A 27,665-nucleotide genomic window follows, 5' to 3' on the forward strand; every position below is an offset into this window, starting at 1 on the left:
TGGTCTTGCCTCTATAAACATGCCATGGCACGCTAAAGTTTCCCCATAAAAAAGAAAGTCAACTAAAAAGAAAAACCACAAATAACTCAAGATCTTACAAGAGTGCAGTGTCTGCACTCAATAAATTTTCAAATACACTTGAAAGCCTATTATTCTGCGAAATAACTTTATTTTTCAGTAGATACTTCTGCCTAGACTGCAACACATTTTATGATCAAATCGATGCAGTAAAACTTGCCCCATGCACTCCCAGTCTCAAAAATGCCAAATATATTAAAAATATAACTGAACAAAAAAAATCTGATTTTGACAAAACATAAAAATGACACACTTACTCAAAAATATTCAGAAGCTGCTCACTTGGTGCGCTTTTTAATCCAGCGACGATGCTCTGTAACCGGCTTACACTTTGAGTGGCTGAAGCTACAGGCGTGGTGACTGCCTCTTTTTCTTGTAAATACCGCCGTCCAGTAAGTGGGGTAGAAGGTGCAAATGACCGTTTCTGTCAGAAAAGGAAACTCTGTTGGTTTTTATTATTTATTTATTTATTTATTTATTTATTTATTTTTCATTTTTCAAAACAGGGTTTCTCTGTGCAACAGCCCTGGCTGTCCTGGTCTGTTTTATAGACCAGGCTGGCCTTGAACTCAGAAACCCACCTGGAGACCCACCTGCTTCTGCCTCCTGAGGGTTTAAAGGCATGTTAGCCATGCCCAACAAAAATGTGTAAGATTAACGAGTTATTTCCTCTGGCTAAATGCTTACTGCAGCGTGTGCCCCATCTTCTGTATTCACATTTACAGGTACACTACTTATTACTGTCCTTCCTTTACAGGCTACCAACCAGATGTCTAGCAATATTATGCTAATGACAATTGTACAACTGAATCAGACTTCATATCTATAGTCTCATTTATCTCATACAACATATCCGAGAAATAATGTTTACGTACGACCTACTTTAATTTTATACATGAGGAAATGGGCACAGGTAAGTATAAGATTTGCCTGTGCTAATGAGGTCAGTAGAGAGCCGGGAAGGAGGCCCCACTCTCTGCAAGGTGACTCCCCATTATTAGCCTTTCTCCTCTACCAAATCTCCCAGGTAAACACAGAATCCAGCCTCGGCCCTCGATACTCCCGTCTACAGCTCCATAGCAAAAGTCAGCCAAAAACAGTGTGTGTCAAGTGCAGGGACAGAGACGACAACTCTGAAGCAACATAACACAGGCTACCTGAAGCAAAGGGACCTGTAAGAAACTGTGTGTTATGTCAAAAGACACAGGGCATGACAAAACGGTGTGCTTGGAAAATGTACATAAGGCATGACCAACGGCAAGAGTAAGTAGCATAGTCTACAAGTTACCTGTCAGGGCTTTCATGGCAATATGAATTAGTAGAAGAAATGCAATATCTAATTTGAAAGATGCCTCTGCTGTTAGTAGAACGAGAGAGAGAAAAGACAGGCATCGTTCACAACTGAGGCCAGGCTAGGCTATATTACTTTTTCAAAGTGTTGTTGAAGGTTGCATTCCACACTGGCCTGTGATGTCAGTTTCCCAAATGGGGTGTCAGCAGTGAACTTTCGAGGTGTTCCAATCTCCTCCTCTGCATCTGCTCCCAAAAAGATCCTCTCATCGAAGTCCCCAACAGTTAGGACATACTCTTCATATTCCTTGTTCACGGCTTTGCTGCAAAGAGAACTGCTTTCAGCTGCCAGAAGAAGTCTGAGCTAGACCGCACACTTATCTCAGCAAAAAGACAAGACACAGACAACAGCTTGGGGAAAATGATGACTCCGTATTTTCATTACCTTTATTTATCTAAGAATCTCAGAGGTTCCTACCCAAGTATGAACATTCACGACAGTCACAGCAGTAACTTACCTTGAAGTGCAAGTCAAAGCAGACTATACACTTAATTTTAAAACAGCGACACTAATCCGAGAACAGAAAGTAACATTTGGGCACTAAGGACATAAGAGTGGCTTTGAAAGAAGGACATTGTCAGTTGCTAACATTAACTAATTAGAAGAATATAAAATCAAACATAGATGTATTGTGTGTATTTCTGAGTCCTCATAGGAGTATAATTGTTTCAAATGCAAATGTTTCTTAAATGTATTTAGCCAACACGGTTTAATGACAATTCCATTCAATGGCCTTAGAGCAAGATTTTGATATGAAGGAGTTACCTTTATATTTAATGTTTCAGTCAACACATTTCAACAAATCATCATTGCCAGACTAGGACAGGCCATACACTATTTGGATTGGATATTTACCTATTATTTATATGATCTCATGTAATGTAGCTCAGGCTGGTCTCAAACTCACTATGTAGCAAGGCTGGCCTTGAACCTCTGAATGTCCTGCCACCATGTCCCTGTGCTGACATTACATACAGGTGTGCACCACCACGCCCATCTGTAAATACCTACCTATTATCAGTAAAGCTGGAAAGATCCAAGAGGCATTCACCTTTTAAAATCTGCCAACAAAAAAATAATTTAGGGAATATTAACAAGCACAAAAATGAGATATTAAAAATATTTTCACATATATATGAAACACGCGTGAAAAATTATTAAAAATTTCAGACCAAGGGCTCAAGACATGGCTCAGGAGTTAACAGCACTGGCTGCTCTTGCAAAGCACCTGGGTCCTGTTCCCAGCGCCCACATTGTGGTTCATGACCATCTGTAACTCCAGTTCTAGACCCAATGCCTCTTCTGACCTTGGAGTGATCTTGCACACATGTGGTACACATACATATACACTCAGGCACACATGTGTATATATATATATATATTTTGTTGTTGTTGTTTTTTGTTTTTCTAGTCAGGGTTTCTTTGTGTAGCCCTGGCTGTCCTGGAACTCACTCTGTAGACCAGGCTGGCCTCGAACTCAAAAATCTGCCTGCCTCTACCTCTCAAGTACTGGGATTAAAGGCGTGCATCACCACTGCCTAGCTAACATGTATATATATATATATATATATACACACCATACACACACACACACACACACACACACTTAATTTTAAAACAGTGACACTACTCCGAGAACAGAAAGTAACGTTTGGGCACTAAGGACATAATGGTGGTGTGCTCACTCAGCCTGAGTAAATCCCCAATTCAATATCTAGGACCATACCAATATCTAGGTATTTTTGGTTTTAATGGTCCTAGATACTGAATTGGGGATTTACTCAGGCTAAGTGAGCACATCACCATTATGCTACACAGCCCTAAAGACAAATTTTCAAAATACTTCAAAGTTAGTCTATGGCAATATTTTTCAAAAGTTAAAAAATATTTTTATTACTTCTTTAAGAACTGCATCAACGTTATTTTGACTTTATTTATCCCCTCCTAATTTCTCCCAAACCTACCCACCTCCCTCCACTTGACCCCAATTGTGCTGCTCAGATACTTGGGCATACCAGCAGGGTCACCCACCGGAGTGTGGTTAACCTACCATGAACCATACCTTTAAAAACATAGACTCTCCCTCCCCTGAAGCTGTGAGCTTCCATGTGGGTGCTGGGAATTGAACCTGGGTCTTCTGCACGAGCAGTAAGTGCTCCTACCTTCAGAGCCATCTCTCTAGCCCCAGACCTGGGGTATCTGACCATGGGTCCTAGAATGCTGAGACGGTTCTTTACTTTCAGGCTGCTCCTGGCCCTTAAACATTTAATTATTAGTACCTTCTTATCAAAGAGCTTTGAAATATATGGCTTAAAGTAATGCTCCTTTATCCCTTTTGCTTCTACTAGAAGTCCGTCATGCAGATCACAAAGTACAGCAATGATGCACGGAGGCTCTTCTGCGGCTTTGAAGTCCGGAGCATGGAAATCAGATGGTAAGCCTAGTTAGACAAAGCATGAAGGGAACAGGAGGGACAGAACAGTCAATTTTTATACTTTTTCTAAAAGTTAATAATTACTTTTCAAAAATAAACATCTTACCTTTAAATGATGGATTTAACAAGTCTCGTCTATTTGGGCACATTATAGCATTGGCAAAGATCAGGTCCAAGCAGCACAGAAGTAAATGATAGGAGTTTACTAAATCATCACCAATCATACGGAAATTCCCTTCATAAGGAAAAAAAGTTAAGATCCAGAACCCGCTCATGTCAACCATCACCAAATCCCAGGGTAGAAAGCGGGGAGAGTGTAACTTACCCTTGGTGTAAACAAAGAGTGTCCAGCAGAAGTTAAAGAGGTCCTTAACACTGCAGGGGATCCTCCTGAAGGGAGAGATGCTTTGGTTTTGTTTATTGTTTTATTTGGCCAGGCTAACCTGCTAAGCATGGAGAGCAAACATAAACGAAAGGGTCAAATCGCATGTACAATTCCACTCGGGACGCCATACGGACGGCTCAGCACACTCCACGGAGTGTTGCAAGATGCACGCAACAATCAGATTAGAAAAACATAACTAAAGTATCACCCTTATTTTGAAATATAAGTGATTGTAAGAAATTTAAGTCTCTGCCGAAGGTAAATACGGACTTTTAAAATTAAAGTCTCCTAATGACCCTGCATCACAGATCTAGGAGAATCAAGGGTCTTCTTACCTCTGTTTTCGGCTCCGGGGCAACTTTGGTGGCTCTTCATATGGATTTTGAAAGATATCTAAAAAAATGGGCTCAAATTTTTTAAAAATTACAGTAGATACTTCAAAATTTCTTTCTAGCCTTTCTATCCGCTCACGAAACTCTTGTGGTAGGTTTGACATGTCCATCCATTTCTTCATTTTACTAAAAAACTGTATTAAGCTTTAAAAAAAGAAAGAAAAGGTAATTTAAAAATTAGTCCACATAATGAACTGAAAATGACACAGTCACTTCATGATTAAAAATCTTTGCTTTCAGGCTGGAGAGATGGCTCAGAGGTTAAGAGCACTGACTGCTTTTCCAGAGGTCCTGAGTTCAATTCCCAGCAACCACATGGTGGCTCACAACCACCTGTAATGGGATCTGATGCCCTCTTCTGGTGTGTCTGAAGACAGCTACAGTGTACTCATATACATAGAATAAATAAATCTTAAAAAAAAAAGTCTTTGTTTTCAAAACCTAAACTAAAACAACATAAGCCCTCACTCCAGCCTAAACTTCCACTCCCAGTACTACTAACCACACTGGTTCCAGGAGCATCTCGGGGACTGAGAAAAGCGAAGTGACAGTGGTCCTCTAGGATACGGGCAATAAAAGCACCTACCTGATTCTTTCATCCTCTACAGGAAGCCAATGCTCTAGATGTAGTCTATGAAGTCAACGTCAGTCAACAGTGTAGAGGCTCACAAAGTCAGTGTGAAGGAAAAAGAAGTCTCCCAAATGTAAAGTTGTTCACAAAGCACCAGACTACTACAGGCGGGGTCCTGTTCAAGTGTTTGCATTCTTTTTCTTTGTTTGAGATAGTTTCTCTGTGTAGTTGATTTCCATTCCTTAATTTTATTTCTTGTCACTACTAAGCATTCCGTGGGTCTTAGTTCTACCCTCTCCTCGTTCCTTGGCCAACTGCACAGGACTATTGACCTGGGCAGGCAACAAGGAACGGCACTAATCCAGATTCAGGTACATGCTGGTGTGCACCTCTGGGGTGGGGGAGGGGAGTCACTGATAAGTCTATTTGAGGTCATGTCTCCTTCCTAACCCTGAGCATCCGCGTAGAAGGAAGCAGTTATTAAAGCCCCATTCTGGAATGGGGAGTGGTACGTGTAGTGTCAGTTTACATCAATTAAAACAACAACAACAACAATTTTAGGTTTGTGGAAAATGAATAAAGTCAAGACGGTTAAAGGCTCTTCACTAGATCTCAATTGTCATGGGTAAAAATGAAGATTCATGCTACAGTAACATTAAGCGAAACCTAGCCACTGTTGTAGAAACAATCTTTTTCTCATCACTGGCCACATAATTTTTTAAATCTTTATTATAAACTGGTTGTTATTACCATGGTGGCTCATGCCTATAATCCCAATAATGTCATAAGAGACAGAAATTATAGAAATATTCCTTATTAAAGGGGCATAAGAGAAAAAAGTTTGTGTTAAGTTCCCGATTAAGAAATACCACAGAAACAGGCCATGCTGACACACATTTATAACCGTACAAGCTGGAAGAATGAAGCAGGAGCCAGTTTTGATAGTAGCCTGGATCTGGGCTATAAACTGAGATCCACTCTCAAAAATAAGATAATAACTAATTAATTAAAATATCACTGAAAGCAACTTCAAGATGAAAGGCTATAATGAATACAGCATATTTTGAAATGATTACATAACAAACACTGAGAGAGAGAGAGACTTGATGATGAACGACAAAGTGATGGAGTAAGTAGGAAGGATGCAACGGGAGTGGCAGTGAGACTGGACCACAGCTGTTCCCCAAAAGCTTTAAACTGTTTCCCTTAAGAAAAAACCAGGGAGTAAAGACAGAGCTACAATGTCGGTAACAGAAGTCTGTTAGGGTTAGGGTCTAACAGGAAAGGACATGCATTAGCACACCGGGGCTGAACCAAGTCAGAGGACTTAGAATGAGAGAAACTGAAGCCTAAAATCAAAGTTCAGCCTCTGTGAGCATGGGTTGTTGTGGGAAGCCACATGTGCCGTTGCTGAGTGGCACTGACTACTGCTGGCCACCACGCATAAGATTGGACAAACAACCAATGTGTACATATGCAGTAAAGTTTTTTGCAAAGACACTGCCTGGCCCAGGCATGATAATGAGGTTCTGTAAGGTACTGAGAGTATAACCAATCAGATGTGAGACATGCAAATGAGGTATGATAATGAGGTTCTGTAAGGTACTGAGAGTATAACCAATCAGATGTGAGACATGCAAATGAGGTATGATAATAAGGTTCTGTAAGGTACTGAGAGAGAGTAGCCAATCAGATGAGGAACATGCAAATGAGGCTTAGTGCATAACCAATCCGGGTGTGAGACACGCCCCTCCTAGGCCTATAAAAGCAGCACCAGTTCTGGGCTCGGAGGTCTTTTCGCCTCTATAATCAAGCTCTCCCAATAAACGTGTGCAGAAGGATCCTGTTGCAGCGTCGTTCTTCCTGGCCAGTCGAGCACGCGCAAGAGGTTGTGAGTGCACACATGTGTGTGCACATATGTGTGTGCACACATGTGCATACACTTCTATTTTTTGTTTGTTTTTCGAGACAGGGTTTCTCTGTGTATCCCTGGCTGTCCTGGAACTCACTTTGTAGACCAGGCTGGCCTCCAACTCAGAAATCCACCTGCCTCTGCCTCTCGAGTGCTGGGATCAAAGGCGTGTGTCACCACGCCCATCGTTCATACACTTCTTTATATGGCTACAAGAGGAAGCCAGTAAATGACACTGAGTATCTCCCTCAATCACGTTTCCACTTGATTTTTCTAAATTATTTTAAAATTTATCTTTGTGTGTGTGTGTGTGTGTGTATGTATGTGTGTGTGTGTGTGTGTGTGTATGCCATGTCTGAGCAGATGCCTATGAAGGCAAGAAGGAGGTACCCAAGCCCTTGGAAATGTAGTTTCAGAGTTGTGAGCCCTGACATGGGTGTTGAGAGCCAAATCCAGGTTCTGTGGAAAAGCAAGCCCTCTTAAGCACTGGGCCATGTCTACACACCCTCCACTTTAATTTTGAGATTGAGGTGTCATTTTGACTGAACTGGCGAGCCAAGAGGCCCCCAGGATTGGCCTGTCTCGTTCCCCCAGCGCTGAGGATCCAGGTCGCTGAAGCCTGGTACTGATGGGAATACTCTACCCAATCGAGCCACCTCTCCAGCCTCTCCAGCCCAAATCTAGTACTTCTAAAACATTTGGAAAACTCAAAATGTCTTACCTTAACTTAGCTGAGCGCAGTATTCTGGTGAGTGAGACACAGTTTCCTTCCATGACGCCCTTTCCCACAGTAGGAATGATGCTCTTGCGGCAAGCAACATATAAAGAGCATGCCAGCCAGTGTATAACTTCTCCCTGCAGGCCAATGCAAACACAATACATGTCTGGAAGAGGCCTTATAAGTTCATTTGTCTGAGAAAATATGGCTAACACAATCCCAAACATCAGTACAGACCCCCCACATTCTTCTTTTTCTTAGAACCATAGCATGAAAAAAAAATTCAGAAAATTTTCTAAATTTCTAATCTACAAAATAGATCTCTTACTTAATTCCAAATTTAGTCTTACTGAAAGAATTCTACTAAAATCTCTTTGTATTATCTTCCTCAATTTTTGACTTTGTTTTGTTTTCAAGACAAGGTTTCTTTGTGTAGCACTGGCTGTCTTGGAATTACTTCTGTAGTAGACTAGGCTGGGTTTGAACTCACAGAGATCTGCTTGCATCTGCCTCCTGAGTGCTGGGATTAAAGGCATGCGCCACATCTGGCATCTTTCTCAGTTTTAAAACAGTCTTGATGATATTTATTTTTTTATGTTTTATGTTTCTTTTTAACCAATTTGGCAAAGAAAAGAAAAAGTAGAGTAGAAAGTCATCAAAGGTGTCACATGTCAAAAATATTAATATTAGTATATAATGTGTCACATTGACATAGTATGTTAATAATCTGACATATGATATATTAATATTATTATCTACAATATGAAGGGCAATGTCAATTTTTTGTGAGGTATAGATTCAGGGTTGTATTTATCCATAGTAAATTATCGTTAGCTAGTAAACAGTTCTCCATCGTTTGTAGGTCTCAGTTTACGTATCTAAAAACAGTAACAACTGGAAATTCAACACTTAATATTCTGCTTTTGGTTTCAAATGTCTTCAAACTGAAAACACCTCATGACTACATGTAATACAGTTGAAGTTTGATAATTAAGAATTATAGATGCGCCAGGCGGTGGTGGCGCACGCCTTTAATCCCAGCACTTGGGAGGCAGAGGCAGGCAGATTTCTGAGTTTGAGGCCAGCCTGATCTACAGAGTGAGTTCCAGGATAGCCAGGGCTACACAGAGAAACCCTGTCTCAAAAAAAACAAAAAAAAAAAAAAACAAAAAAAAACAAAAAAAGAATTATAGATGCAGGGGCTGAAGAGATGGCTCAGTGGTTAAGAGTACTGACTGCTCTTCCAGAGGTCCTGAGTTCAATTCCCAGCAATCACATGGTGGCTCACAACCATCTGTAATGGGATTGGATACCCTCTTCTGGTGTGTCTGAAGACAGCTACAGTGTACTTGTATAAATAAAATAAATAAATCTTTAAAAAAAAATTACAGATGCAGACACCAACATGGCCGTCTAATCAAAAGCCTGAACAAGGATGGCATCTGTAGAGGTGCTAATGTGGAAAGGAGAACCAAGATGAAAAACTCCAGGCAACCAGTGATGCTGAGGGAAGGAGAAAGAGCACAAACAACTGTTTCTCCAGCATCAAACGCTCAGCCAGAAAACATAAACATATGCACCAAGCATACGTATTCATATAGTTAGAAACACACACACAGACACACACACACACACACACACACACACACACACACACACACGGAACAACAATAAAGAAAACGGCCATGAATTTGAGAGGGCACAAAAGGGAAGTACATGGGAGGGGTTGGAGGGAGGAAAGGGGCAGGAAGAGTGATTTAATTAGATCATAATCTCAAGGAAAATGAGAATGCTAGAAAGAATTACAGATGCAGGGCTGGAGAGATGGCGCTTGCTGTGGGGTTGAAGCCCTCCCTCACTGTGATCCCTGGGACCCATGCAAACATGGAGGAGAGAACTGACTCCACAGGGGTTGTTCTCTAACCGCCACACACGCACCAACGCATGGGTCCCCATTAGAAATTAAAATTTTAGTTAAAACATTTTTGTGACAAGGTTAGAAATATACCTCAATGGTAGAGTGCTTAAAACAACTAAACAACAAAAATCAAAGACAGTTCTAAACCTCCAGATCTAAAGCTAAGAAAAGAAACAGAAACTGCTTCCTGTAACTGGTAAAAACAAAACATAACAAAAACAGGTTATAAAAACGAAAGAGAAAGTGTGGGAAATACAGTGTAATAGCTGACTTTGACTAGAATTCAGTAAAGACTTCACAAAAGAAGATCTAAAACTACTAAGCAGCAAGCTACCAGAAAGTGTGAGTGAGGAGAGTGGGTGGAAGAAGCTGGTCAGCAGGGCTCCTGTGGGGAGTTAGAGGGGGGTGGAGTCTGTGGCAGGGATTCTTAGTGGGCAGCAGAGGGAGGAAGTTGCCTTTGCTCCAAGTGCCTTTCACCAACAACTAGAAGAAAAAAAGAACAAGAAGAAACAAAATACAGGACAGAATCCTCCAAACTCAATTCATAAAGGAGTGCTTTCTAAAAGCAAACAATTAAGTGTCAATCAGCTCTGCCTAACTATGGATTTAGAATTTAGATCGTCAGCATTCTCTGGAGTCACAGGTGAATAGTCCAGGCAGAGTGACCTGCAAAAAAAGCACACAACCTGGGCTGAGTTTAACTTGCTTAAGAATTTGAAACAAGCAGCTAGTTGCAGTGACTTGGATACACATTGTATTCAACCATGCTTATCTGAGGAGATCAAATAAGACCTGGGGTTTCTGAATGCTTTTCCAGGGAGTCAAAAAACAAAACAAAACAAAACAAAATATATACATATAATATATATGTATTGTATATATTACATGTATATAGTATATATTATATACATATAAAAATATATTTTTTATATTTTTTTCAACTGAGATGTCATTAAAATTTCCTTTGAATAGCATATGTGTGTGCGCATGTATGTTCATGCACTCACCCATTCATGTATGCATGAGTGACGGCCAGAGTTAGATGTTGTGTGACTTCATCTATCATTCTCAGCCTGTTAGGACAGTCTCTAACTGAATCCGGAGCAGGCCAGAGCACTCCTGGGGTTTGCCTGTCTTCACCCTTCCATGTCTCATTACCTGTAACCCCCCTGGGTTACAGCCCACACTGCCACTGCACCTGCCTTGTATGTGGCTGCTGGGGATCCAGGGGCTCGGCAAGCACGTTCTCTGCCAGGCCAGCTCTCCAGCTCTCTCATACTTTCAGATTCTCCCCGTTTTCCGGTTATGAACCTTCTTTTGTAGATCACTATCTTTCATTAAGTCTATTCTGCCTTTTGCTGAAAACATGTGAGTTAGTCTCAGGTACTTTTCTCTCATAGGAGTATAGACACGTGTACAACAGTTGCTCCCTATTTCCTACTCCCTGACCAGCAATTATTTCGCTGGCAGTCTGAGTCAGAGGAATCCTATATGTGAATCCTGCCCATGTGTATAATGAAAGCTTTTGTACATCTCAGTTAGATGCTGAAATAGTCTGTCTCCATACCCCCTGGGGGATGGCTCCTGTACTCCAGAAGATAGCAAAATCCAAGGATGTTTAAGTCCCTGATTTAAAATGGCAATGCATTTGCACATAACCTATGATCATCTCTAGATTACTTGATGTAAATGCTATATAAATAACATTACATTGTTTGTGGAATGACAAGTCTGTTCATGCTCAGGACAAATGTAATTTTCCCCAAAGACTCTTGATCTGCTGAATGCATGGACATGAATTCCACACACATGCCAATACAAGTCTACTTCTACACTAAGCTTATGACCAATCTGGGTTTCTATATTAGAGTGACTCTAATTCTCTAAAAAAAAAAAAAAGGATGTTGAGCTGTAACACCACCAAGAAAACAGGTATAGTAGTCACTGTCCTGCTGTAAAGACAAATTTTATATATGTGTGTGTGTGTGTGTGTGTGTGTGTGTGTGTGTAGTCTCAGGTACTTTTCTCTCATAGGAGTATAGACATGTGTACAACAGTTGCTCCCTATTTCCTACTCCCTGACCAGCAATTATTTCGCTGGCAGTCTGAGTCAGAGGAATCCTATATGTGAATCCTGCCCATGTGTATAATGAAAGCTTTTGTACATCTCAGTTAGATGCTGAAATAGTCTGTCTCGATACCCCCTGGGTATATATATATATATGTATACACACACACACACACACATATATATCATTAACATATGTGTGTGTGTTACTGGGAATACCTAATAATGATAACAAGCACCATTTATTTTATTCAGAGCCAGATACCACATCAATCGTTAGAGCAACGGCCTGGCAGAGAGGAACGTGGGGCTGAGAAGAGCTTTGTGTGTGCTGACTTTGATCTATCTAACTACAGTGCATGGTATAAACGAACTAACTGCTACACTCGATTAGGTGGAAGAATGGAGGAGTTAAAGGGCTCAAACTGCTGTACCAGGTTGCATGGCAAACTGCGTCACCTTGGGCGCTAAATTAACTTCTTACCGACCCCACTTTCTCCCTCTGTGGAATGGGGATCCAGTGGTGTTTCAAACGAGTTGGGGAAGACATAATCAAAGGGCTGAGCAGCGATGAGTAATTCATTTTACCGCGGGATCAGGTCTGATCGATTTAACGGCAGCACCGCGCCGTTTGGGGCACTGGGCGGCGCGCAGAAATCAAGTTTGAAAGTTGGGAGCCTAGGGAACCCCCGCAGAACCGGCGGCTCACTTTCCGATCTTCGGTTTCCCGCCTCAATCCAAATGGGTGGGTTGGCCGAGCTACACCCACCCTTCCCTCCCCGCACTCCTCGGAGACCCTCGTAGGTGGGGAACTCCCACCGCCCGATAGGCTTGGGGCGGGGGCGGGCCGGGGGTGGGGCCTGGCGAGGGTCGGGGCCGCCGCCCACCTGCCGCCGCTCACCTCTAGGCTGTAGTTGCCGCGGATGGCCGTGAAGTCATCCAGGGCTTCGGCCGCGCTTCCCTCGTCCAGGTTCAGTTCCTGGCACAGGGCCTGCAGCGCCTCCCTGGCCGCGGCGACCGCCGCCGCCCCCTCGGCGTGGGGCTCGTCCTCGAACATATCCCCCTCCGGCCCGACGGGCGGCGCGACCGGCTTCGGGGTTTTCTTTTCCCTCCCGGCGAGCTACCCACAACCCCCCGCGACAAAGCGCGCGAAAATCGCCTTCTTGAGCTCGCCTTCCCTTCATCGTCTGCCTCCGCTTTTCTTCTCAAAAAGTCCCTTTCTCCTCTGGAGCCCGCAGCAGCCCGTCTCCCGGAATGGGATAAGAAGATGGACCTCGGACTCTAACGGAGATCTAGCTCGGGCCCTGGGTGGGCAGCTGCGGGGCTCCGGGCCGCGGGGACGGACGTGAGAGAGCGGGGCGGAAGGATCCGAGCCGGTGCTGAGGCTGCCGGGACTGTAGCTCGCGCCCCGCGCTCTCCACCGCGGGTTCCCTGGTGTGGGTGACTTGGGACTGCGAGTCCGTTCACGCTAGTGGGAAGCCTTCTCCATGACACTGTCCTGTGGACCCTAGGTTTGTCAGCTCCCCGGCGCGCCTCCAGCCCGCTCTCACTGAGCTTTGACCCTCGATGGAGGTGGAGGCGGGAGCTGCCGAAAGTGGCTTCTTCACGTAGAAGCGCCACGTCAGAGACTCCCAAATCTCGCCAGAAAGGGATGCAGGGACAAGGGTTTGGGGTGACGGGTCTCAGCCTCACTCCCAGGATTCTGGAAACTGTCCCAGTAAATAGTCGTTTCAGGAATAGAGATGGTCCTCGCGCTTACCTGAAAGGTGTTTTTAAAACCTAAACTAGAACCTGATCGTTTTCACTCAGAATCCTGCACGAGATCATTTTTTGTCTTTAAAATACAGAAAAATAATAGCATTCAGATGCACCAGGTAACTCGTAACCTTGGGAATATCAAGCTAGTTCTCAGTCGCAGGAGGCTTTTCTCCGTGTGTGAAAATGCTATTGTGCATATCTTTGCATACCTTGCTCTTCATCATTTAAGTCTAATTTTAACCTTCTCAGGCCATTACTGAGCAGTACATCTATAAGCTGACACCTAACTTCTATTTCATCGTCTCCATTGTACCTTATCTGAAATTGTCATACTTATTGATCAGCTCTTCCAAGAGAGTTGGATGGTAGGATAGAATCGTTTGCCTTCACTGTATTCCCTGATTTGGATTATTTCTCTTCTACACTAAGGACTTGGGGCAGTGTGTTTGAAAATTACAGAGTAGTCCTTGTTTGGATGAAGGAGTCACTAGAGAAGAAAACAGGGACGTCAAGGCAAGTTATGAAGGAGTTCCTATGCCCCACTAAAGCCTCATGGTATACTCAAAGCAGAGATTTTAACATGTTAATGATGATTAATTTGTTTTGGACAAAATCCACTGCTGCGGGTATGGCCTCGTGGAGACTACCAAGTTTGGAGGTAGTAGAGTGTTGTCTTACATGACGTATCGGAAGGAATCGTTGAATTAAAATACAAAGGTGTACTGCTCAAGGAAGAGTCCTGATATAGGGAGATGGAAAGCTCTCTAAATCCCTAATAGGCAAATGACAACAGACCAAAGAAATAGCTCCAGCCTCATCTAGCTTTAGTGAGACGGTGAATTAGTTTACTGGGGTTACATAGAGGAGTAGCAGGGGTGACTCAAAGGCATTGCATCATCAAAAAGCGCATTCTGTCCGGGGTGACAATTGCAAAAGCTGCATCCTTGGAGCTCCCTGCGTGCACTAGCTGAAAAATCTCCCTACGGAGTTTGGAGGATCTTTTGTAGAAATCTATTTATTTATTTTTTGTCTTTATTTACAGAGCCTACTGTGGTAGAAATCCAAGTGTGTCTGAAGAATCTTTTTCTTACAGCCTTAGCTCAATGATAAGCCAGACCTGCTCACTCATGAAACAGAATGGAGAGGCCTGGAAGGTGAAGAGAAAGCAGACAGGACCAAATGTACTAGGTATTTCTGAGCGACTGAGTTAGGAGTGGTGAGAGGTTCCAGTGACATTGGAAATGATGGGAGCTGAAGAGATGGCTTAGCAGATAATAAACAAGCGCTTGCTGCTCTTCAAGGTGATGTGGGTTCAGTTCCCACCACTGACAGGGCAGCTGGCAGCCATTCATAACATCAGTTCCAGAAGATCAGATACCTTCTTCAAGTCTCAGCAGTTACCAGCCACAAACATAGAGTACACACATACATGCTGCAAAACACTGATATACATAAGCTAAAATACATAACCAGATAAGCTTTTAAAAACAAAAACATGTGAATGGGAAATAAGGTTGGGTTTCCCCATTCTGTTCTTCTAAACATAATACTGGAATAGTCTACTGTACATTATCTCAAGATTATCCCATCATTACTTTTTCTGTAAGAAAATTTAATATTAAAACATTCCTAACATCTGAGGTAGTTCAGTAAATGGCAGTCCTCTGTCTCTAAGCGTGTATGTACTTCATTCTATGAATTTTAACCAACAAATATAAATAAACTAGGCATTGTTGTGCTTGATACCATCTATTGGTGGAATTACTCAAAAAAATAAAATTTTACCTTAAGGGAAGGGGATTCCACACGAAATATGAAAAAAAAAATGGTCATTCCGCTTTTTCTGGTCACTTGTAATATAAACTATATCCCCAGGTTAGCCTCTCTAATCAATCCCCTTACATTTTTGGATTTCAAAAAGAGACTTCATTTCTGTTTCTGTGAGAATCTTGCTGTATACCAGTGCCTTACATAGCGTTTGCTAAACAGGTCAGGGTGATCTTGCACTAGTGACAGTTCTCGACGTCACAACTGCTGGAATATAGGCATAAGACACCAAGCCTGGCTTGTTTTCTCACATTTTAAGTACGGAAATTTAAAGATGAATATCTTTCCCTATAGGTTTGTTTCTACCCTGAGAATGGAACAATTCATGAAATCAAATCAAGGACTGAAAAAAAGGTTCACAAATAAATACCAGTTTTTATATAACTTCATTATCTTTACAGTATAGGAGGGACCAAAAATGTACAGTATACTAACTTTGGGAATGAAGTGGCCAGTCTATGAATTTGATAAAATAGTAGAGGCTCAGTAGTACTAAAAGCATATATGGTTGCATGAATGCCAAGTCCTGCATGGCCTTAGAAGGGAGGGTATGACATGGTTTCCCACATCTGGAGCAGAACCAGTAGGACCTGGGCCTCCATGAGTATTGACAGTTATGGGGCATGAGGCTTATTTGTATAATGTATATATTTTGCTTCATGGTCTCCTTCAGGAAATATTCTTTCTGCTAATATTAATGCCTCCATGATAATTAGAAACAGGAGTTTTGAGGCAAAAATAGTAAATGCTGTGACCTTTAGGACAGCCCTTAAGGCTGTGGGAAAGAATTCTGAAAACATGAGTTCAAAAGTATATAATTTCTCAACTATGCAAAATATAAGGATGCAATATGAATTGTATGAGGGGCTTGACAGACCTAAAAGAACAAAGGCAGTGGCACTAATGAGCCAGCTTGTCAGGAAGATACAAAGCAGGCAGATTCCTGAGTTTAACATCAGCTTGGGACAAGCGAATATAGGTCTAGGCATGGTAGGTATGGTAATCTCAGGCCAGGTTCCCACCTAGCTAGCTTATTGTCGGTGCTTACAAAGGCAAGCAGATATCTGAATTCATTTGCAATGTTTCAAAAAAAAAAAAAAAGAAATGAAGTTGTTGTCTAGGAATCAAGGGAATAAGGTCATAGTTTGTTGATTTGTAGAATAATCAAGTAGGAATCTGGAGTAAATGACTAAATTGATATGTAAATAAAAGACTGGGTTTTGGTTTGAAATACTGCTTGGAGAGCAAACAGTACTTTTAGACTTTTTAGAGCTCTTTTAGAATTTTTTCTAGCAGCTTTTCTGACTTTGGTCAGAAAACCCATGAGCTATCCAGAGAGCTTTCAAAATTTTTTTTTCTAGCACAAGAGAACTATCTCTTAACAGACAGCTGTCTATAGAACTATCTGGGGAGCCATCTTAAGCAGAACACAGGGCAATCAGCTTTTACCCACAATTGATTTCATCATTCCTCTCACCACTCCCAAATGCCACTTCCTCAGAACCCTCGACCAAGCCGAGGCACATGAGTTTGTTTGGAGCACACATTTAGCAATGGAGATTGATTGTAGAGCAGATCTGTGTTTATTCCCATTTCCAAGAACAAGCAGATTGGAGAAGAATACAGCAGACTAGTCAAGGATGTGGATGTAGGCGCCAGAATACTTGCATAGTTCTGGCTTTGCCATTTACTAGTTGTGTGACCCAGAGCAAATCACTTTCATGTTTGTTACTTTAGCTTCTCCATCTGCAAAATGAAGGTAATAAAATGAGGTGACTACAAGAATGAAAAGGGTTAATTATATATGTACTTAGAGTTAGGTTCATCATAAACTTTCAGCAAACTGTTACTCATTTTTATTGGATATCTAGAAAAAAGACTAGTTCAAAAGTGGATAGTAGAGTTGGTTTCCTAAAATGAGCCAAAGGAGAATATGGTAAAGGGTGAATGTAATTCAAATGTTTATTTAGTTAGCAGTGCAGTTTTGCATGTAGTGATTTAGGTATTCTTGAGTCTGACTTAGAATGAAGATTTAAGCTGGGGTGTTCAAAGTGACATTGATATCTAGTATGCCTGTAGCCTGCAGGCTATAGGTTGGACATAGCTAAATCTACCAGGCAACTGGGATCTTCATTTTAGCTAAAATACTGCAGGGTTGAGATAAGATCATCTCTTTTGGACAGTGAACCTCCTAGCATATTGGCACATCCCACTCAATATGAAGCATCATTTGTACCTGGAGGCATCTCAGCAGATACCTTTGATAAAGAGATTGCAGTGAATGTTGGGGAAGAGGATGACTAAAGATTCACATTGCTCACTGAACAACACAATGGAATCCACTGTGGGAAGTAGTTCTTCATCTACAGTTGTCACACTTCCTTTTTCTCTCCATAGGATCCCAAGAGGTTAGTGTTGTCCTGGAGAGTTGACCTCTGGCTTTCTGCTTAGGTTTCTCCACCAAACAAGAGCCTAGAATTTAGACTTAATACCTCATTTCTAGTTTTCCCCACAGGAATTTCATACCCTTCTACATACAGTTATCAAGGTATTTATCCAACATAAAATCTGTTTCTTAGAAATTCATCTTATGACAATTTTTTTATTTATCTTTAAGCTGGACAATAGGTAGCCAACAGTTTCCATCTTAGAGCTTGCTAAAAATTTTCAGCAGTCATTCATTGGAGAAATTGGGAACATGGGAGCTAAAGAAGTGAGACCTTTGTATATACTGGAGTGGATTCTACTTTATACTCTGACAACTTTGTATATACTGGAGTGGGTTCTGATCTATACTCTTGTCAGAATTTCATTATTGCTCACAGGTTTCAACAGGAATTGAAAGGAAAAAGGCCTTATGAGAATTTATAAAATACTAAATATGAAAATATGAAAATAAACTGGTATCTAAGTTTTAAGATTGTTGACAAACAAGTAGCCTTGACAATAGTATCAACAGGGCTGGAGAGATGGCTCAGTGGTTAAGAGCACCGACTGTTCTTCCGAAGGTCCAGAGTTCAAATTCCAGCAACCACATGGTGGCTCACAAACATCCCTAATGAGATCTGACACCCTCTTCTGGTGTGTCTGAAGTCAGCTACAGTGTACTTAAATAAAATAATAAATAAATAAATCTTTTTTAAAAATAGTACCAACAATATTAACATGGTAACATTTATTTATTTGGAATTTTTCTTTTGTCTTTTTTGTTATTACTTATAGATTTTTTTTCCTTTTTAAAATTTTATTTATTTATTTATTTATTTATTTATTTATTTATTTATTTGAGGCGGGGTTTTTCTGGATAGCCCTGGCTGTCCTGGAACTCCCTCTGTAGACCAGGCTAGCCTTGAACTCAAGAAGTATATAGACTATGCTGGCCTGGTACTCTCAGTAAATTCTGTTTCTGCCTCCTGAGTGCTGGGATTCAAGGTGGGCACAGAAGTCTTGTTTTTTTGATAGAATATAACAAAACTATAGTGAAGTAGAGACTCCCCTGAAATGCATAGTATAACCAAGAATGGTCTTAAATTCCTGATTCCCCTGTCTTAGTCTCCCAAGTGCTGGGGTTACAGTTGTGACCTGTTTTTGTGAACTTTTCCACTGACCTACATCCCTGGTCCTGGTCTCTCTCTCTCTCTCTTTCTCTCTCTCTCTCTCTCTCTCTCTGTCATCAACACATAAACTTTGTGGATGTATGGCATGAATGAAAAACTCATTACAATTTTCACTATCTCTGCAATTTAAACAGAAATTCACTCCCTGATACATTTTAACTAATAAAATGTTTTTAAAGTAGGGATTGTGTTGGAGGTAGCTACCTGCATGGAAGTAGATTCAGACTGGATTTTAAGCCTGGAAGAAAAAGCAGAATTCAGGTTAGCGAAATGGGTAAATTCAGGCTAACTCAATGGGTTAATGAAGTGTAAATTCAACTCAATTGTGTCACATGCTGCTTTCCTATAAGCTGTCTTGTGTGAGGGCATATGATATTTTGCTGAAAATATATACTTGAGAGGGCGTGTGATGTTTGGAAAGAATATAAATAGAAGCTCATAACCAGTGGGGGGCCACTCTTGAATTGCTACACTGTGCTACGCTTCCCTTCTTTGCTGGTCTTCACTTTGTAGAGAAAAGCTCACCAAAGAACTTCTTGTGGTGTCCTGTCTGAATCTGGCCACTTCCGATGGCTTTTGCCAATTAGGTGGAGCCTTGCTGTTTCTGTTGGATGGAGCTGAGCTGCCTCTACTGGCTCATGTTTGGTGTTTTCTATTAGACTAGATGGCTGGTATCATGCCAAGGAAGAGTGGAATCTCCCCAAAGAACTACTACTAAACAGGCCCACAACCCCCCTTTCCACTAACTTTCTTTCTCTCCTACCTCTAGTTGGTGGGCTAGAAGGGAGGTTGAAAGTGTTTAAGAACCCTAAATAAAGTAGGTTTTGAAAAAACTAACCCTACAGGTAAATCTATTTGCCACCAAGCCTGACAACCTTGGTTTGCTCCTTGGGCTGCATATTGTGGAAAGAACTCCCAGTTGTCCTTAGACCTTCCCATGAGTGTGGACACTCATAGATACACACAGAAATAAAATACAGTAACTATTAAAGAGAAAGAAAATTGGAATGTGTTTGTCACTTTTGAGGTTCTGAAAGGGTTTGTTCTTACCTGCTGTCATGTGCTTTGCAGACTAAGTATGAAGACAGCACAAGAGCTTCCTCAACCAGGAAACGCTTGTCTCTGCTTCTGATGTACTCCCCACCCTCTGGATTCGGAACAGAGCCTGGGAGGCAAGGATGCGCAAAGAGGGCTCGGGGTCTTGTAACAGTTCTCTCAGATCTATATGGCAAGAAAACCAAGACTGGAAGTCTAGAAGTGAGCACTGCTCTCTATGCCAAGCAGCTGGCAAACAAGAGTGGCCAGGATAAAGGGCAATGTTCCCAGACTCTCTAAAAGGCTGTACGCTGTTGAATTGGTTCCAGTTTCGACTTGTGAAACCCACTGTTTTCTGACTTGTTAAGTATTTCATTCCTTTGCAATAACCATATTTTAAGTAGTCTACATAAAATCAAATTACCTGGGCCTGACAACCTCTATCTAACGCTAACTTCACTTTTTCCCTTATTCTAAGCACGTTAACTCTCAAATCATCCCTTGCTGTATTTTCTTTCTCTTATGTCTAGTGTTAACCTCTTTTTTTTTCTGGTTTTTGTTTTGTTTGTTTGTTTGTTTTTTCAAGGCAATGTTTCTCTATATACACTGGCTGTCCTGGAATAGGCTTTATAGACCATGCTGATCTCAGGCTGGTTTCAAACTCAAGAGATCCATCAGCCCCTGCCTTTCAAGAACTGGAGTTAAAAGCGTGCACTACCACAGTCTGGCTTAATGTTAACCTCTTCTTCTTTTTTTCTCTTTTTCTTTTCTCTCTCTCTCTTTTTGAAAGGTTTATTTATTTTTTATTTATTTTATTTTATTTTTTATTTATATAAGTACAGCTGTCTTCAGAAACATACTAGAAGAGTGCATCAGATCCCATTACAGATGGTTGTGAGCCACCATGTGGTTGCTGGGAATTGAACTCAAGACCTCTAGAAGAGCATTCAGTGCTGTTAACCGCTGAGCCATCTCTCCAGCTCTAACATCAACCTCTTATTGTCTTACTCTCAAAAGCAGAGGCAGGCAGATTTCTGAGTTCGAGGCCAGCCTGGTCTACAGAGTGAGTTCTAAGAACCAGGGCTATGCAGAGAAACCCTGTCTCAAATAACCAAAAAAAAAAAAAAAAGATTTTTAAAATTTGGTTATGAAATTAGTAATTTTTATAGTGTGAGAGTATATATTTGCATTTCTTTACCTTTTCTAACTATATAACTACCTTTCCCTTCAGTGCTAGAGACTGCACTATAGAGCCCAATGCATTGTATAACTAAACAGTCTACAACTAAGCTATAAACAAGCATTCTACCACTGAACTATATTCATATATTTTTTTAAAGATTTATTTATTTATTATATGTAAGTACACTGTAGCTGTCTTCAGACACTCCAGAAGAGGGAATCAGATCTCATTACGGATGGTTGTGAGCCACCATGTGGTTGCTGGGTTTTGAACTCCGGACCTTCGGAAGAACAGTCAGGTGCTCTTACCCACTGAGCCATCTCACCAGCCCGCCCTATATTCAGATTTGTACAAATATTCTTAAATGGGAGCAATAATTCTTGGAACATTCAACCTGCAGAACTGTGCAGTTACATAAAGGTTGACCCACCGAAGTTCTGAAAACAATTCTCTGATGGTTGTCTTAGATGACTATAAAGCACCCTCATGCCAAGTTCTGCTCTCTACAGCATAGCTGCTTAGACAGCACTGCAGCCTGTGAGATGTGTGTGAATAGCATCACAATTTGTTAATATAGAATTCTAGAAAGATAGTGCTTTACTTCCCAATAACATTTAGAGTCCTCCCCTAAGACAGTTGTTAAAGCTGTTTCCAGACAAACAGCATCACAAGCCTTCCCAAAGGCGCCTTAGACTTAAGACTGTACCTTGTTTGAATCACAGTCACTTGTGTTTTTATTGCTGCATAAGCTCAGAGTTTAGATGCCAGACTCAGCTATGCTACAGAACCTTCTCTAGGCACAGAATCAGATACCTTCCAAAACCGCGTGTTCCACATCTAGACAATCTGTGACTTACCTTTCTCTATCCAGTCAGTACCTTTCCTCTTGAGTTCACTTGTATCCACATAATGTGATAAGAGCCCTGAACACAAGATAGCATTTTCAGACTTTTAGAGATTAGAAGGTTTTCCATTTTTATCATTTAATAATGTAGGCAAATGGCACAATTAGCCTTTTGAAAACAAGGCATATTCAAAGTAGTAAATTCTAGTTCACACCTGTAATCCCAACACTTGGGAAGCTCAGACATGAGAATTACCATGAGTTCAAATTCAGCTTAGGGTACACAGTGAAGCTGTCTCAAAAGCTAAGCAGAGCCTTGACTGGTAACACACATCTTTAATCCGAACATCCATAGGGCAGAAGCGGGTAGGTGGATCTGTCTGTCAGTTCAAGGCAAGTCTGGTCTACATATCATTTTCATGCTGGCCAGGGATACACAGTGAAAACTTGTTTCAAAAAAGAAAGAAATGAAATGAAAAAGAACAAGTGAAAGAAAGGAAGGAAGGAAGGAAATAAGGAAAGAGAGTGAGCCAGCAAGATGACTTAAAGGGTTAATGGGCTTGCCCATGAGCCCAACGACCTGAGTTCAAGTCTCAGAACCCACACAGTGAAAGAAGGGCTGATTCCCACAAGTTCTCTGACCACCATGTCACCAAAATGCCATGTTACTACATGTGTGCATACACACAGGCACACACAAAATTGTTTTAAATTTTAAAATAATATTCTGAAGAGCCTTACAGTTATTGATTGATAATATGGTTCCTGCACAAGACTGGGCCCACAGATATCCTGTCACTAAGGACTTTCGAGGCCCGGCACACCCCTGACATTTCTGGGCAGTTATAAAGGTTTTCGGGTAAGGGGTTTGGGAAGTCCTATACCTACTGTTAACGGTTGCTGCAAAGGGCAAAGTGAAGGGAGAAACATTTTCTCGGTGGGGCGGTCACTTGTAGGTTACCCAGGCTCCTGTAGATAATCCTTTACCCATATACCTAAAGTAACCCTACTTCAATTTCATTGAGTTACCAAAATAAAAGGCATGAGAGTAGACAAGAGACCATTGCGAAGGAAAGAGATGAATGGGAGTCGGTGAGGATAGTAGAGGGTTATGGGAAGAATATGATTGCAATACAGTCTGTGTACCTAAAGAAAAGGACGGGGATGATCAACTCCGGGGAAGGTAAGGATAAAGGTAGCTTGTACAAATGAAAGGGTTTTTTGTTTTTTTTTTTACCTACAAACAAGACAGCTGTTCTTCTGATGGGAAGTTTTGGATCCTTGGAATACGGCAGTGTTTGGTCGAGGATGTCTATCTTCCCCTTGCTTTTTTCTCCCTAAGTTGGTGGGAAAGAGCACACAGAGCAACAAAGTAGCAGGTGAGCACAGCAGTGAATGCCACAGTGACTCTTCACCATGACAGCAAGCCCTGCACAGCTAAGTTCTCAGGATCCCCACGTGCACCCCTGTCCATGACACCTTATGTCGTCACCCTGGCTCCTCCGCACCTGTCTGTCTTCTCAACTCTAAAGGCTACCTTTAGCTTTAACTTCCCAGACAGCCCTGCTCTGAGGCTCTCTGTCTTGGCACAGACTATTTTTCCACTTGGACTTTCTATTTTAGTTCTTTACAAGTTTTCAGTCCCTGTAAGAGTTTCCAAGCTCTAAACTGGGAGTTTTAAAACTGGATTGCTGTAGCCTGCTACACAAAGGATGTGTCTTGCTCTCTGGGTGAATGCATACTCCTTTCAAGGGCCTTTTGGAAGGACAAGAACAGGAAAGGAGACAAGAATTGTTTCTCATAGAGGCTACAATTTGACATGGACAAATTTGTACTTTTATCCACTGGGACACCAAATTTTTTGTTGGAAATTTTGTCATTAATGCATCAATTATGGGTAATGACTGGAATTCTGAGACCTAATACCCAGGAAGAAGGCAGGCGAGGGCACTGTGATGTGCTTCCTAGCCCTATGAGCTTAATGAGAAGAGACTATTTTGGGTTTTAAGTACGTGGAGGATTCCTAGAAATAGTCCCAGAGACCTCAGCATGCGATCCAGATGGTTCTACTATAATCAGTTTCTAGAAAACTATGCATGGACCTTCTAAAGCCACCCTCAATCAAGCCTGCCCCTGATATGAGCTCTATAGGCTCTGCTGGATTTTTGAGGAGAAGATGCTATCTGGGCCTCGGGGTTAGTGACAGGTTGCCCTCTTCCTGTGTAAGGTCATACATAGTCCTTGCGTAGGGCTTATCATGCTCTGAGAGAAAATACAACAATCCAGTTTATCAGACAAAGTGCTAGAAACATAAAAACAACACATAATTATTTCCATTCAGCTCATGTGGATTTTGTTTTTGTTTTTGTTTTTGAAACAAAGTCTCACTGTATGGCTCTGGCTGGCCTAGAGCTTGCTGTGTAGGGTAGCTTGGCCATTAAGTTACTGAAGTGCACCTGCCTTTGCCTCCTGAGTGCTGGAATTAAAGGTGTGTACTACCAAGCCTAGCTCAAATAAAGGTTTTCAACTAGATGTTGTCAGCCTGACCTCGTAGTTTCTGATACAACTAATGGTGTGTGCTAGTTTATCAGCCATTTTGTTATTACTGTTTTGAGTCAAGGTCTCACACTATAGCTCAACTTGTCTTCAAACTCATGCTGGGCTTCCTGCCTCAGCCTCCTGATGCTGCTATTTACAGGTATGTGAACCACACCTTGCACCACCAGGTATGTGGACCACACCTTTTACTACCAAGTATGTGGACTACACCTTGTACCACCAGCCTTTTGCATATATGAAGAAATATATATAGTAGTGAACTTGTTGGCTAGTGAAATGGCCCGATGGGTAAAAGTGCTTGCCTTACAAACCCGAGGATTCAAGTGTGATCCCTGGAACCCACAAAAGCCAGATATGTAATCCCAGCATTCCTAGAGTGAGCTGGGAGAGACAGGAGATGCCCTGCCTCCCAAGGTAGAAGGCAAGAACTCACTCTTGAAAGTTGTTCACTGACCTCCACTTGCACACTGTGGCACACTCAATGTGTGTGAAATACTCAAAAAGAATTTTTAAAACTGTACTTGTGACTAATTGAGGGTACTATAGGAAAAAGATCTACCTCTAAAACAGCTCATGGGGAGTGACTCCTGCTGTGGGGGGATGGGCAATGTTCCCTGTGTGCCATGTGTCTCAGCTAAAAGCTATCAGAAAAGCAAGCAAGCAAACAAAGCCACTATTTCTCACATACAAAGAATTTGCAGACCCTTCTAACTTCATTTGGTTTGATGTATAAGGGATCTTTGCAGTATACTTCTCGGGGCAGCTTCCAATTCAGGAACCGGGCACAAAGAGTTAGGACTCGTCTACTCTCCTGTTGGGGAAAGAGTAGCATAGGTCAGTAGTTTCAAACATGTTTTAACTGAGTAAATCTCCTTAGTAAAATTGACACCGAGGTCTAATGTGAAAGGCTGCTAATTTCAGAATTACTCTGGGTGAGATGAGGAAAGGGAACGAACAGGGATGCCTTCCTCCTGAAGACGCTGAAGGAGCCATAAACCTGCAAGGTGTGAACACAATGTAGAAACCACTGGTCTCTGGAAAACCTACTAGATGTGGTGCCCAGGTAAGTTAAGTTATATAGCCCGTGCTCTAGGCAGGATTCCACTGAACAGTGAGTCTCCTCTCTAGTCACTGCTCTCAGAATGCCACCAAAGCATTCAACACCTTATCTCAGGGCCACTAGATATTTGGGCAAAAAAAATATTCTTTTAAGGCCAGGTATGGTGGTGCATACCTTTAATTGCAACACTTAGAAAGCCAAGGCAAATGGGCAGATCTCTGAGTTAGAGGCCAGCCTGGTCTACATAGCCAGTTCAAGGTCACCTGGGGCTACATAGTGATCCCAGCATTCCTTGTTGCAAAACAAAAGCAACAACAAAAAACAAAGCCTTTGGGGATTGATGAGAATAAGAATTAGTTCAGCTCCTTTGTGTAGCACTTTGTAGCTGTGCTGTGTAGCAAAATTCACGATACCCAGGTGTTCCACACTAGGTTTTTATTCCTTCAAGAAATTCTCACATGCATGCTCTTTGCAGTACTATAATCATGAAAACTGAAAACTGTCTAAGTGTCCTGGAAGAGGAGAATGGGGTAAATTTTAGATTAAATGATGCAGTTACATATAACACTGACAATAAATGATCTACAGCTTTACAATAAAAATTTCATAAATACAATGTTAAGCAAATGTGCTAAAAATTCTAGAAATAGACAACATAAAGTTTAAGACATGAAAAAATAAACTGGGTGTAGTGGCACACAACTATAATCCCAGTACTTGGAAGGCAAAGGCCAAACACCTGTACACACACACACACACACACACACACACACACACATGCGCGCGCACACACGCACACATGCACCCCACAAGCCAGGCATTGATGGCACACACCTGTAAACCCAGTACTTGGGAGGCAGAGGCAGGACAATCAAGTCCATCCAGGATCAAATATTCAAGTCTACCCAGCCTTGGCCACATAGGGACTTTGAGACCAGCTTGAACTACTAGCGACCCTATCCTCAAACAAACAAAAAGCACAAAAGAAAGGTGAGGGAAAGGAAAGAGAGGGGAAGAGGGAAAGGAAAGGAAGGAATTACTACAGCAATGATAAAAATTTAGGATGACAGACTTTTGAGAACTTCTGGGAACAAGTGTGTAATGTGTTGCTTCATTTCTTAGCACTGAGATAGCACTGGTTATATCCTAATCCAGTTTAACACCAGCTCTCCACTCAGACTCCCCTCTAAAGAGCTTGACTTAGAAGTTGTTCAAGTTTGTAGGAAAATAAGCTCAGAGCCTTGGCAGCTCTGGACCTTTTCTGATTGCCAAGGGATGTCAGGTTGGGGTGAGATGAGGTAACAATGCTTCCATGAACTTGTAAGCCACAAAGATATGCTTTCTGTCTTTGTTAGGGTTTTACTGCTGTGAACAGACACCATGACCTAGGCAACTCTTATAAGGATAATATTTAATTGGGGCTGGCTTACAGGTTTAGAGGTTCAGTCAATTATCAAAGCGGAAGCATGGTAGCATCGAGGCAGGCATGGTGCAGGAGGAGCTGAGAGTTCTACACCTTCATCTGGAGGCTGCTAGCAGAATACTGGCTTCCAGGCAACTAAGATGAGGGTCTTAAACCCCTCCTAATAGTGTCACTCCCTGGCCAAGCACATACAAACCATCACACTTCCCCATCACCTGGTTGACAAAGTTTGAGCTATACTTTACTGGGGTCTGAAATGTTTCCTGGAACTCATGGTGTAGATAAAGCTGCCCTCGAACTCACAGAGATCCACCTGCCTCTAACTCCTGAGTGTGGGATTAAAGGCATAAGCCACCACTGCTGGCTATTTGTAAACTTTTAAGTTTGACTTTCATTTTTGTGCAGGGGAGGAGGGCACAAAGTACAAGCTACAAAATATCACAGTTAGCATAGTGGACTGAGCAAGCTTATAGGGGTGTGTGTGTGTGTGTGTGTGTGTGTGTGTGTGTGTTACTGTCCTGGGAGTTGAATC

General features: G+C 41.8%; 2 protein-coding genes and 1 non-coding gene across 12 annotated transcripts in view; 1 reads left to right on the top strand and 2 right to left on the bottom strand.

Annotated features, from left to right (window-relative positions):
* The window catches only part of Rbl1 (RB transcriptional corepressor like 1), a 58,642-nt gene extending 45,679 nt beyond the window's left edge, over positions 1-12,963 (bottom strand). For 2 of the 3 annotated variants that reach the window (NM_011249.2, NM_001139516.1), the window contains exons 1-9: positions 12,729-12,963; positions 7,845-7,978; positions 4,584-4,784; positions 4,189-4,253; positions 3,970-4,098; positions 3,709-3,869; positions 2,441-2,490; positions 1,505-1,691; positions 336-502 (exon numbers count right to left, since the gene is read on the bottom strand). In NM_011249.2, coding sequence (NP_035379.2) covers positions 336-502; positions 1,505-1,691; positions 2,441-2,490; positions 3,709-3,869; positions 3,970-4,098; positions 4,189-4,253; positions 4,584-4,784; positions 7,845-7,978; positions 12,729-12,884 — 1,250 coding nt within the window. In that variant the 5' untranslated portion in view covers positions 12,885-12,963. The other variant, XM_006499018.1, reaches the window with a different exon arrangement.
* A 3,709-nt stretch (positions 12,964-16,672) lies between these two features.
* Positions 16,673-16,736, top strand: LOC115489594. Its single transcript, XR_003954174.1, has one exon. It is a non-coding gene; the product is annotated as a U7 small nuclear RNA (small nuclear RNA).
* Positions 16,737-16,976: 240 nt separating this feature from the next.
* Positions 16,977-27,665, bottom strand: part of Mroh8 (maestro heat-like repeat family member 8) — a 71,145-nt gene continuing 60,456 nt past the window's right edge. For 6 of the 8 annotated variants that reach the window (XM_017319159.1, XM_017319160.1, XM_017319162.1 and 3 more), the window contains 6 exons: positions 25,339-25,461; positions 23,329-23,428; positions 22,105-22,170; positions 20,080-20,250; positions 19,234-19,267; positions 16,977-17,158 (listed from right to left, as the gene is read on the bottom strand). In XM_017319159.1, the coding sequence (XP_017174648.1) occupies positions 20,102-20,250; positions 22,105-22,170; positions 23,329-23,428; positions 25,339-25,461 (438 nt within the window). In that variant the 3' untranslated portion in view covers positions 16,977-17,158; positions 19,234-19,267; positions 20,080-20,101. The remainder of the gene's footprint in view (positions 17,159-19,233; positions 19,268-20,079; positions 20,251-22,104; positions 22,171-23,328; positions 23,429-25,338; positions 25,462-27,665) is intronic. The other 2 variants (XM_017319158.1, XM_006499979.3) reach the window with 2 other exon arrangements.

This window comes from Mus musculus, chromosome 2 (assembly GCF_000001635.26).
Source record: "Mus musculus strain C57BL/6J chromosome 2, GRCm38.p6 C57BL/6J".
Taxonomy (NCBI): Eukaryota; Metazoa; Chordata; class Mammalia; order Rodentia; family Muridae; genus Mus; species Mus musculus.